The 12,674-nt window shown below is 45.7% G+C and overlaps 1 protein-coding gene across 1 annotated transcript in view; it reads right to left on the bottom strand.

The window, feature by feature from the left end:
* Positions 1-300: 300 nt before the first annotated feature.
* LOC118366724 (probable ubiquitin carboxyl-terminal hydrolase FAF-X) overlaps positions 301-12,674 on the bottom strand; it is a 78,095-nt gene continuing 65,721 nt past the window's right edge. Inside the window, 11 exon segments of the mRNA XM_035749327.2 lie at positions 301-1,726; positions 1,853-1,957; positions 4,796-4,909; positions 7,434-7,646; positions 7,852-8,008; positions 8,299-8,387; positions 10,333-10,553; positions 10,687-10,872; positions 11,088-11,217; positions 11,504-11,738; positions 11,985-12,108. Coding sequence (XP_035605220.2) covers positions 1,559-1,726; positions 1,853-1,957; positions 4,796-4,909; positions 7,434-7,646; positions 7,852-8,008; positions 8,299-8,387; positions 10,333-10,553; positions 10,687-10,872; positions 11,088-11,217; positions 11,504-11,738; positions 11,985-12,108 — 1,742 coding nt within the window. The 3' untranslated portion in view covers positions 301-1,558.

Raw genomic sequence — 12,674 nt, forward strand, 5'->3', positions numbered from 1 at the left:
ATGGGATTCACGATAATTGGCCTTCAAGCTACCCGCAATTACAGACCGTCTATTGCAAGCAGTAGCCTACATGAGAATCCAGAAAGTAAATGTACATAGACATTTTTACCAAGTCGGTTACATGAATACTCCATGTTTATTTGCTAAGGGCGCAATGCTTCTATAATTCTGTGCACAAAAAAACCTCAGTGAAAGTTCGCATTGCGACTCGCTCCAGAATTCAACGTCACACCATGGCAAAAAACAGGGTGCCGAACTCTGTACAGTCGATACCTCTAAAAATAAGACACGGACAACATGTTTATAAATCAAATTCTATTCTTTGTGTGAAATACAAAATAAATTCTATAAAATAAGAGCAAAGTATTATGGTGGGCAGAATATTTGGTATTTTAGACAAATCCCCAAAATACACACATTCAAGTTAGCAATTAAATAGTTTTACTGACGTATACCTTTTTAAATCCTAAAGAATTACTTAGCCCATGTTGCAACACGACTAATCAGCCGATACAGTGTGCCCCTTCGCTGACGCCCCAGAGTGGGTGAGCCCCGGCGTTTGACTAGTCTCTACCAAAGAGACTGCAGAGAAATCAGGTTTCATACGTGGTGTTTTTCTTTCTCAAAATTCCTATAGATGAATACTAAGCACCCTATCCCAGCAAAAATGGACTGGCGAATGTTTAGTTGGATTACAATGTGCAATTTAAAAACCACTTTGTATTGGTTCAAAATACCACCCTGAATGTACAAGGGGAAGATGAGAAAATAAAAGCCATAAGGAATTGTCCTCTGGATGAAGGACAGATGTTATCACATATCTTCCCTTGAGCTATGCTATTCGGGTGAGAAGCCATGCTAAACATTACAGCATGTTAACTAGAACTTCCGAAAAGATCAATTACCAAAAAAAAAAGGCAACGAGTTCCAGAACAATGTTGCATCACCATTTTTTCACATCAACCAAAACACCGTAAAAGTTAACCCAACCATTCCATGTCTCACTAAAACCAACCCCAGCTCGTCAGTTGACTAGGCATCGGTCAAGAGGTTGCCAAGGAGCTTACTAATAATAACAATGTGTCCTCCTAAAGGTGAATGACTGGTAACCGTCCGATGGCAGACCAAATATCACTGCTGAGGGTGATAAAATACATTTTTTTTGTTATTTTTGTTTCTCGCAAGATCTCTCTCCGAACAGCAAACCTGACGGGGGGGGGGTCATTTTAACAGTCAAAACAAACACACTATGTACAACTTTTCATCATGTTGACAAGTGTGTCAGCATCGTCAAGCCTGGGTATTCTATGTTCATTACAACACTATCCCCTCTGCAGTCTACAGCTCCAGTATGCAGAACCCAGGGGAGAGCACCCCCCCCAGGCAGGCAGCACAGTAGCATGAGAGACTTGAGGGGGCCTGGAGAGGAGCTGTGAAGCCTGGCCCTGCCCTGGAGACCCCAAAGAGAGAGAGTCCCGATCAGGAGCTTGGTCAGTCACCTGGAGGGGAGAGGAAAGAGAGCAGGAGGCTGGAGGTACAGCAGAGGGGAGTGCTGGTGTTACTCCTTAGGCGAGGTGGAGGGGACCTCCTCAGTGCTCTCCCAGTTCTCTTGTGCTCTTGGGCCGGGGTCAGGGCCTGGGGTAGAAGGGGCAGGGCCAGGGTACTGAGGGTTGTTCATGAGCTGGGCAGCGGGGCCTGTGTATGGCTGTCCGTGGGGATGGTTGTTCTGTGGGGGAATGAGAAAACAAAATCAGGTTTTTAGTGGAACTACTGATAAAATGTCGGTCATTCATTTGTTTAGAAGCCTCCGTTTACAGGGATAGTAAACAGTCACAGTATAGTGTCTGTGTACCTGCTGAAACTGTGTGGTCGTCCCAGGAGATGAGTGTGGGTAGAGGGAGGTGTCCTCTGGAGGGGAGGTGTCCTGATCTTCAGAGGCTTCCTGGTCATCGGGCTCCTGGGAAATGAAGTCCAGGATTAGCACCATTTTCATTCCCAATGCATTTTTTCCCACCTAACATTCATACACAACTCAAACCTACTGGCCTAATAGCATAATATGAACATTAGCCTATTTTAAATTAATGAGATGGAAGAGAGTGACACGCTGTGTAGGAGTGTGACGGCCTTGGATGTTGTAATATCAACTGAGGGAGGGTTAAATATAAAATAGACTATTATGTGAGTGGGTATTATTCTCCACAGCATGGTGGGAGACATGCTCTACTGATATCATGTTTCCATATACACTACATGACCAAAAGTATGGACAATGGACACCTGCTCGTCAAATGTCTCATTCCAAAATCACGGGCATTAATATGGAGTTGGTCCCCCCCTTTGCTGCTAGAACAGCCTCCACTCTCAAAGAGCATTAGTGAGGCCGGGCACTGATGTTGGGCGATTAGGCCCGCAGTCAGTGTTCCAATTCATCCCAAAGGTGTTCGATGAGGGTGAGGTCAGGGCTCTGTGAAAACCAGTCAATTTCTTCCACATTGAAAAACAATTTCTGTATGGACCTCGCTTTGTGCACGGGGTCATGCTGAAACAGAAAAAGGCCTTCCCCAAACTGTTGCCACAAAGTTGGAAGTGCAGAATCGTCTAGGATGTCATTGTATGCTGTAGTGTTCAAATCTAATTTTATTTGTCACATACACATGGTTAGCAGATGTTAATGCGAGTGTAGCGAAATACTTGTGCTTCTAGTTCCGACAATGCAGTAATAACCAACAAGTAATCTAACCTAACAATTTCACAACTACCTTATACACACAAGTGTAAAGGGATGAAGAATATGTACATAAAGATATATGAATGAGTGATGGTACAGAACGGCATAGGCAAGATGCAGTAGATGGTATAGAGTACAGTATGTAAACATTATATTAAGTGGCATTGTTTAAAGTGGCTAGTGCTACATTTTTTTTACATCAATTTTTCCAATATTAAAGTGGCTGGAGTTGAGTCAGTATGTTGGCAGCAGCCACTCAATGTTAGTGGTGGCTTTTTAACAGTCTGATGGCCTTGAGAGATAAGCTGTTTTTCAGTCTCTCGGTCCCAGCTTTAATGCACCTGTACTGACCTCGCCTTCTGGATGATAGCGGGGTGAACAGGCAGTGGTTCGGGTGGTTGTTGTCCTTGATGATCTTTATGGCCTTCCTGTGACATCGGGTGGTGTAGGTGTCCTGGAGGGCAGGCTGTTTGCCCCCCCGGTGATGCGTTGTGCCGACCTCACTACCCTCTGGAGAGCCTTACGGTTGTGGGCGGACCTGTTGCCGTACCAGGCGGTGATACAGCCCGACAGGATGCTCTCGATTGTGCATCTGTAAAAGTTTGTGAGTGCTTTTGGTGACAAGCCAAATTTTTTCAGCCTCCTGAGGTTGAAGAGGCGCTGCTGCTCCTTCTTCACCACGGTATCTGTGTGGGTGGACCATTTCAGTTTGTCCGTGATGTGTACGCAGAGGAACATAAAACTTACTACCCTCTCCACTACTGTCCCGTCGATGTGGATAGGGGGGTGTTCCCTCTGCTGTTTCCTGAAGTCCACGATCATCTCCTTTGTTTTGTTGACGTGGAGTGTGAGGTTATTTTCCTGACACCACACTCCGAGGGCCCTCACCTCCTCTCTGTAGGCCGTCTCGTAGTTATTGGTAATCAAGCCTACCACTGTAGTGTCGTCTGCAAACTTGATTGAGTTGGAGGCGTGCATGGCCAAGCAGTCGTGGGTAAACAGGGAGTACAGGAAAGGACTCAGAACGCACCCTTGTGGGGCCCCAGTGTTGAGGATCAGCAGGGTGGAGATGTTGTAACCTACCCTCACCACCTGGGGGCGGACCATCAGTAAGTCCAGTACCCAGTTGCACAGGGCGGGGTCGAGACCCAGGGTTTAGAGTTTGGAGGGTACTATGGTGTTAAATGCTGAGCTGTGAGAATGCTGTTCATCAACTACATAGGTATTCCTCTTGTCTAGAAATATATTATGAACACATGCGATTTAAATGGCTGACATAAACCACAGGTTTCCCCTATGTACCAACCTAGTCTCAACACTTGATCACACCAGTAATCACACCACCAGATCACACCACTTCACATATCACTAGCACTTCATCATCAGATCAGTTCTGTCACCATAGTTTGAGTTTGCTTTGGGGAGGTGGAACAAACAGTTTTAATTGGATAAACAGGGTTAGGTTAAGGTCCAACTGAATTATAGGGAAGCCAGTGCTGCTTTAGGTAACCAATGGGACACGGCTACTGGAAAGAGGAAATGTTTGCTCGCGGTTTGCGGTTCAGTTGGATTTTTGGCAATTTTTGTCGATGGTGCAACGTTAATATTGACTTGTTGGATTTTGGTGGGGTTGACTCTATATTATGGAACATCATAGGGATCTTAAATTGTCTATACTAGAATCCCCTCAGCTCTATATCTGCTGCCAAGTAAGAACCTGGAGTTGGCTGCTTTGTCAGTCACTGGATACAGAGAAAGGATGAGTCTTCAGCAGGCTATATTCCCAAAGACCATGACGAGTAAAACATTTGCGCCATCACCAACTGTTATCACAAAATCACTTTAGGGAGCAGAACGCAAACAGCCGAGCGGACATATGACCATCCTGTCACTGCTATCTGTTATTGTCCAGCTCCTATGCTCCAGACTGTCTGTCTGTGTGTTGGTTCTACTGCCCAGGCTATTCTCCCTGTGTCAATGTGCTAGTGAACAGACACCACTAACATCGCCCTGTATGGAACACCTAGAGAGGGGACAGAGTGGAAGAGGGTGCCAGGGGCTTACAGTGTGTTGCTGTGGTCCTGTCCCGTCCCCTGGCAAAAGCTGCTGTGGCGAGGACGATTTCCGCATGGCAGCTTCTTCTTCAGACATGGCCTCACCGGGCTTCGTTAAGTGACACTAGTTTGAAATGGCATAATTGATATCATTGCATAACATATACAAGGGTCAATAGTTAAGCTTTCATTTAACTAGGCAAGTCAATTAAGAACAAATTCTTATTTACAATGACGGCCTACACTGGCCAAACCCTAACCAGGACGACGCTGGGCCAATTGTGGGCCGCTCTATGGGAATAAACTATGTTTTCAGGTGGATTTCTTCAGTTTCTTTGTTTAAGTAACGTTAGGATTAATAAGGCTAAAAATTGTAATGTACACTGAGCTTCTGCAAAGGAGACGAACACAAACAAAGGAATCTAGAGGAAAAAGTGAAATAATAATACATATCAACATGTTAGCTTAAAGTTTGTGGACACTACGAGGTGTGTAAGCTGGAAATAACATTCGCAAAAACTCAAAAAGCCCCTACCTATAGAAATAAACACAAATTCGGAAGATTTTCAAAAAATAACTAAGATATCATATTCCAGCAGGTAACAGCTTTCTAAAATAACTTTAGAGCTGGCTTGAAAATCTGGACTTGAGCTTTGAAAGCATTCAGTTCCAGGATATTTGATAGTATGACTACAACACTTAACGCCTAGAACTTGACACACCAGAGGAGTGAAAAAACAGTTGGTTAGCAGCAACGTGTTAACCATACATCACAAGGAAGAAAATAGTATAGTTTGTATTGCTGCATGAGATTCCATATAACCGACACTACTGTTTAACAAATTCATTAAAACTCAGCAAAAAAAGAAACGTCCCTTTCTCAGGATCCTGTCTTTCAAAGATAATTTGTAAAAATCCAAATAACTTCACAGATTTTCATTGTAAAAGGTTTATACACCGTTTCCCATGCTTGTTCAATGAACCATAAACAATTAATGAACATGCACTTGTGGAACGGTCGTGAAGACAGCTTACAGACGGTAGGCAATTAAGGTCATAGTTATGAAAACGTAGGACACTAAAGAGGTCTTTCCACTGACTCTGAAAAACACAAAAAGAAAGATGCTCTGCTCATCTGCGTGAACATGCCTTAGGCATGCTGCAAGGAAGCATGAGGACTGCTGATGTGGCCAGGGCAATAAATTGCAATGTCTGTACCGTGAGAGGCCTAAGACTGCGCTACAGAGAGACAGGACGGATAGCTGATCGTCCTCACAGTGGCAGACCACGTGTAAAAACACCTGCACAGGATCGGTACATCCGAACATCACATCTGCGGGACAGGTACAGGATGGCAACAACAACTGCCCGAGTTTCACCTGGAACGCACAATCCCTCCATCAGTGCTCAGACTGTCCGCAATCCGCAATAGGCTGAGAGAGGCTGGACTGAGGGCTTGTAGGCCTGTTGTAAGGCAGGTCCTCACCGGCAACAAAGCCGCCTACGGGCACAAACCCATCGTTGCTGGACCAGACAGAACTGGCAAAAAGTGCTCTTCACTGACGAGTCGCGGTTTTGTCGGATTCACGTTTATCGTCGAAGGAATGAGCGTTACACCGAGGCCTATACTCTGGAGCGGGATCGATTTGGAGGTGGAGGGTCCGTCATGGTCTGGGGCGGTGTGTTACAGCATCATCGGACTGAGCTTGTTGTCATTGCAGGCAATCTCAACACTGTGCATTACAGGGAAGACATCCTCCCTCATGTGGTACCCTTCCTGACAATGCCACCAGCCATACTACTCATTCTGTGTGTGATTATCTGCAAGACAGGAATGTCAGTGTTCTGCCATGGCCAGTGAAAAGCCCGGATCTCAATTCCATTGAGCATGTCTGGGACCTGTTGGATCGGAGGGTGAGGGCTCGGGCCATTCTCCCAAGAAATGTCCTGGAACTTGCAGGTGCCTTGTTGGAAGAGTGGGGTAACATCTCACAACAAGAACTGGTAAATCTGGTGCAGTCCATGAAGAGGAGACTTAATGCAGTGGGTGACCACAACAGATACTGACTGTTATTTTTTGACCCCCCTTTGTTCAGGGACACATTATTCAATTTCTGTTTGTCACATGTTCAGTTTATGTCTGTTGTTGAATCTTGTTATGTTCATACAAATATTTACACATGTTAAGTTTGCTGAAAATAAAACGCAGTTGACAGTGAGAGGACGTTTCATTTTTTGCTGAGTTTAGTATTGCAGGCAAGTTCCTTGTTTTCACATATACCCTGATGAAGACAGCTTGCCTGTCGAAACGTTGGACATTACATTTTTGCATCTGAGCTCTTAAGAGTGTGCGGCTCTCCTTTATTTTCTCGTTTTCCACTCCGCTAGCCAGCACCTCGCCTAAATAGGTGTGCATATCTTTTTCCTCTACATTGTTTCCACATTACCTTGACTCTAGGCAAAAACCACCAAGGTCAGAATGGTGCATCTTTCCCAAAATACATTATCTGAGACTATCACTACTTCAACTACCACCATTTAAGTCATGCATCCATGTTAGATATTACCTTTGGGTTGTATGTGTGTGTGTCGTATAGTGCCTGTGTGTGTGTGTGTGCGCGCGCGCGCGCATTTGGTGCGAGTGTTACCTCCTCGGGGCAAAGTTCGCAGGCCTTGGCCAGGGTCATACGCGCAGAGTGCGAGCGCTCCAGGAAGTACCCGTTGGAGGTCTCGTTGCTCTGGACGGGTGGAGACCAGTTGTTGTAGGTGTACTGGGGGTTCCCTGTGTAGGGTCTCCTCTCCAGCTCATCCCCCAGCCACTCCACCGCCCAGGTCCACTTACGCTTCAGGTCCCCGTTACTCTACAGACAAAGAGAGACAGAGACACAATTTGTAAGAGTGCTTATGAATGACTTTTTCCTTGCATTGCAATTAAGAATCCTGAAATGGCGATTATTATTTTTTATATACTCAAACCACCGGCGGGCCAGATTTAAATCGTCTCGTGAGCCGGATTGGACTTGAGTTTGACATGTGGTCTAGTGCATAGTGTTGTCTCTGTTGTACCTGTAGGATCTGGTAGGCCACAGAGCAGCTGCTGAACAGGGCCACCATGCACTTGATACACTGGTAAGCCCGTTTCTGGTAGTGGTTCTTGGAGCGCTGAATGGTGTCAAACAGGCCGTCCCTGTCGTCTGGTATACCCTTCAACACGTTGTGGATCCTACACAGACACACAGGGAGAGAGGGAGGTCAGTTACACATCAGATAGAACAGGGATGATGTTGGCTCTCAAAATAGAAAATTAGCCAGAGAGGAAACACCAACCAGTGAAACCGGCCATATTCCTATTCCTAGAAGGCTACTGTGTGTGTCTGAAGAACCTGAAGAAGTTACTTCATGTCTGATGAGTTCAAATCAGATGTGTTGACACTAGGTTGGGACAAAACCCTGCATCCAGTGTGTGATCTTTCCCAGACCAAAGACGTGATAATGTCCTGAGTTTGACGTTACCTGTGTGTCTGCCAGGAGTCCTCGATGAGCAGGATCTGCAGCAGCAGGTCCAGGTAAGGCCTCAGCTCGTAGGTGTAGGAGTACGCCACCTGGTGGATAACAAAACACACATTATCAATAAGATCAAACACACAGAAATATGAAAAACACCACTTGGGAAGTAGAGGACGAGACCAACGGCTTCTGAGATGTCGTGTTTTCTAGTGGTGTTGGCTGCCCACTGGGGTATATGGGCCTAGGGTGGTTATTACCTGCCATAGCAACTCAATTGAGTACGTTGACGATTACTGGGGGTATGTTTATATATACACACAGTACTAGTCAAAAGTTTGGACACACCTACTCATTCCAGGGTTTTTGAGCCAATAAGCTGTGTTATGACAAGGTAGGGGTGATATACAGAAGATGACCCACATTATGGCAAGAACAGCTCAAATAAGCAAAGAGAAACGACAGCCCATCATTACTTTAAGACATGAAGGTCAATCAATTTCTTCAAGTGCAGTCGCAAAAAAAACATCAAGCGCTGTGATAAAACTGGCTCTTATGAGGACCGCCACAGTAAAGGAAGACCTAGAGTTAACGTTACCTCTGCTGCAGAGGGTAAGTTCATAAGAGTTACCAGCCTCAGAAATGTAATCCCAAATAAATGCTTCACAGAGTTCAAGTAACAGACACATCTCAACTGTTCAGAGGAGACTACGTGAATCAGGCCTTCATGGTCGAATTGCTGCAAAGAAACCACCACTAAAGGACACCAATAAGAAGAAGAGACTTGCATGGGCCAAGAAACACGAGCAACGGACATTAGACCGGTGGAAATCTGTCCTTAGGTCTGGAGTCCAAATTTGAGAGTTTTGGCTCCAACCCAAAAATATCTTGTCACGGTGTCTTTGTATTCCAATTGCCATCGATAAAAGTGCAATTGTGTTCTTCATCTGTAGCTTTGCCTGCCCATACAATAACTCCACCATGGGGCACTGTGTCCACATTGTTGACATCAGCACACCACTCGCCCACATGACATCATACACGTTGTCTGCCATCTGCCTGGTACAGTTGAAACCAGGATTAATCCGTGAAGAGTACACTTCTCCAGCGTGCCAAAGGTGAGCATTTGCCCACTGAAGTTGGTAACGACGCCGAACTGCAGTCAGGTCAAGACCCTGGTGAGAACGACAAGCACACAGATGAGCTTCCCCGAGAAGTTTGACAGTTTGTGCAGAAATGATTCTGTTTCATCAGCTGTCCAGGTGGCTGGTCTCAGACAATCCCGCATGTGAAGAAGCCGGATGTGATGGTCCTGGGCTGGGGTGATTACACGTGATCTGTGTTTGTGAGGCCGGTTGGAGGTACTGCCAAATTTTCTAAAATGACAGTGGAGGTAACATGGTAGACAAACGAACACTCAATCTCTGGCAACAGCTCTGATGGACATTCCTTCAGTCAGTATGCCAATTGCACACTCCCTCAAAACTTGAGACATTTGTGGCATTGTATTGTGTGACAAAACTGCACATTTTAAAGTGGCCTTTTATTGTCGCCCGCACAAGGTGCACCTGTGTAATGATCATGCTGTTTAAATGAACTTCTTGATATGCCACACCTGTCAGGTGGATGGATTATCTTGGCAAAAGAGAAATGCTCACTAACAGGGATGTAAACAAATTTATGCACAAAATTTGAGAGAAATAAGCTTTTGGTACGTATGGAACATTTCTGGTATCTTTTATTTCAGCTCATGAAACATGGGACAAACACTTTACATGTTGCGTTTATATTTGTGTTCAGTGTATATACAGGGCCAGTCAGTTCCAGTACCATATTGACAACGTGTAGGGATACTGGATCGATAGAGGTAGATATGTATAGGTGTAAGGTGACTCGGCATCAGGACATGATAAACAGTGTAGCAACAGTGTATATGATGAGTGTGTATTTAGAGTCAGTATAAATGTGCATATTATGTGTGTGTGAGCAAATAATGAAGTGTGTGAGCATGTGTGTGTGTGATTCAGCAGTTTTAACCCTTACCTGCCAGAGCAGCTCTGATAGCACAGTAGAGGAGAACTGGGGATTTTCCCAGCAGCTGAAGCGCAGCAGCTTGACTGTCTCCTCTGAGTTGCTACAGTCCTCGATGATCTTCTTCACGTAGCTGGTCCTAACAAAAAGGATCTCTCCCACCAGCTGCTGCACAGGCATCACCGGGGTGGTCTGGTTGGCATCGCCGTACGGGTTAGGGAGAGGGGGGTTACCTGGGAGAGAGAAAGAGATTAAGGCCTTTTCTCAATTGCATACAAAGAATACAACCCAGCTGATAATGGTTTGTCTTTGGTTCTCAGGGTTAACGGACAGAGGTCACCACCTCTGACATCTGTGTGAACGCACCATTGATGGATGACTGCATGCGTGCGGCCACATCACAGCAGCGCACCAGCTGGGAGACCACGGTGTAGAGTTTCCCCAGCTCTGCATACTGGTACTTGATGGGAGGACCGGGTCCCTCGTCTAGAGCCACCAGCATGAAGGTAGCTGGGACACTCAGCTTCAACAACTGAGTCTTCTCTGCCAGCCCTGGAGAAGGGAAGGAGAGAGGGCGAGAGAGAGAGAGAGAGAGAGAGAGAGAGAGAGAGAGGGAGGGAGGGAGGGGAAATTGAGGCATGAAGAGAAATGTGTCTGTCCATTGCTGCCCACTAAAGTGGAAGGAATAGCCAGTGAGCCATACACTCTCTACCCATTAATCAAGGAGTTGTCAGAGTAGGTGTGCATGACAGGAATGTTTTCCTTACCTAGGTTGGCATACATGACGAAGAGGTTGAAGTACTGCTGCAGGTGTCGGCCATGCTCTGACACCTCTCTCCTGAGGAGGTTCAACACAGCCCTCAACAGGTGGTCACTGAGACGCAGGTTATCACACGCCTGACCCAGACAGACAGACAGAGAAGTTTAACACATACTCTACAAGACCAGAGTAAAAGTGCTTTGTATGGGTCATTCTCAGTATACATGAAACAGGGGAAACACTTGAAAACTGAAGCCGAAAATTGTTTTTTGACAATTCCAGGAAGTAGCTGCTCGGTTTCAAAACATTTCTCCCGTTTCATGCATACTAAACACCTCCCTGATCGGCAGTTTCTGATTTAGGACCAGGAGAACCAGTCATTCACCATTTAGTTTTTTAGGCCCAGGAGAAACAATCATTCACCTGTGATTGGGTGGAGGCGCTGGCAGGGGATGCTGTGGGCGGGGGGCAGGGTCCGTCTTGAAGGGAGAAGTGTGCGATGAAGACGATGAGTTTGGCGAACGCGCCCCGGACCTCAGCGCTGGGGCACTCCAGCAGGTACTCGGAGAAGCGGTTGGCGTAGGCAAACAGGATGTTTTGTGCAAACCAGTAGCGTACATTCTTACTGTGTCTCAGCAGGACGCACAGCGCATCATACCTGGAGATGGAGAAAGAAACAGATATACACCGTGGATTAAGGACAGGGGTGAGAGATTCAGATGGAGAGAGAATGATGCAAGGTAGAGTGGAGAGAAAGAGAGAGACTGTAGTGACGGGGATAGATGCAGACAGTTGTGAGAGAGGAGGAAAACAAAGAGAATAAGAAAACAGAAAGATGATTCACTCCACTCCATATATGAACACAGGTCAAGGTTGAAAGGTCAGACAGATAGACAGAACTCACCAGTCACTGGCGGCCCCCCTCACTACTTTCTTGGTGTGGAAACCAGTGCTGAAGAGGAACCTAGCAGCCAGCTGAACACTAATCATAGCCATCTCCTCTGCATCGGGCAGTAGATGGTCTTGTCCTGATACAACCACACAACATAAAACATCGGTTCAGACTTCAGTCACAACTTAACGTCAGACTTCCCTACTGGAACGTTTCAATAAAAACATTGGTAATACATTTTTTTTTTTAAACGAAAATGAAGGTTTCCTCAGTGGATGCAAATGATTATGAAGAAACCTGGAGCGCCAGAGACTAGCCTATTCTTGATCTTCACACAGGGAGTTATTTCAATTTCAGAGTTAATGTGTGAGTCACTCGCTGGAGCAGAATCCTAAAATCTCACTGTTTAAATAGAGCCCTATGACCACGTCTGCTGCTTACTCCTTAATAACAGGCTGAAATTGGAGACATTAACGATAAGAGTTGCCCGTTCGCACACAAGACACCAAAAAGAAACCAGCACCACATACATACATAATTTATGAGCTGAAGCATTTCATCCCAACCAAGTGCTTTTACACTTTTAACCCTGCAGTAGTTAGTTAATTTGCCAGCCAGCCAGATGGATAGATAGACGTATACCGTGGCCTGGCTGGGTGGTTGCATTAATAATGCATTGGCTCATATTAACTTCGTAAGTCA

This window comes from Oncorhynchus keta, chromosome 34, assembly GCF_023373465.1.
Source record: "Oncorhynchus keta strain PuntledgeMale-10-30-2019 chromosome 34, Oket_V2, whole genome shotgun sequence".
NCBI lineage: Eukaryota > Metazoa > Chordata > Actinopteri > Salmoniformes > Salmonidae > Oncorhynchus > Oncorhynchus keta.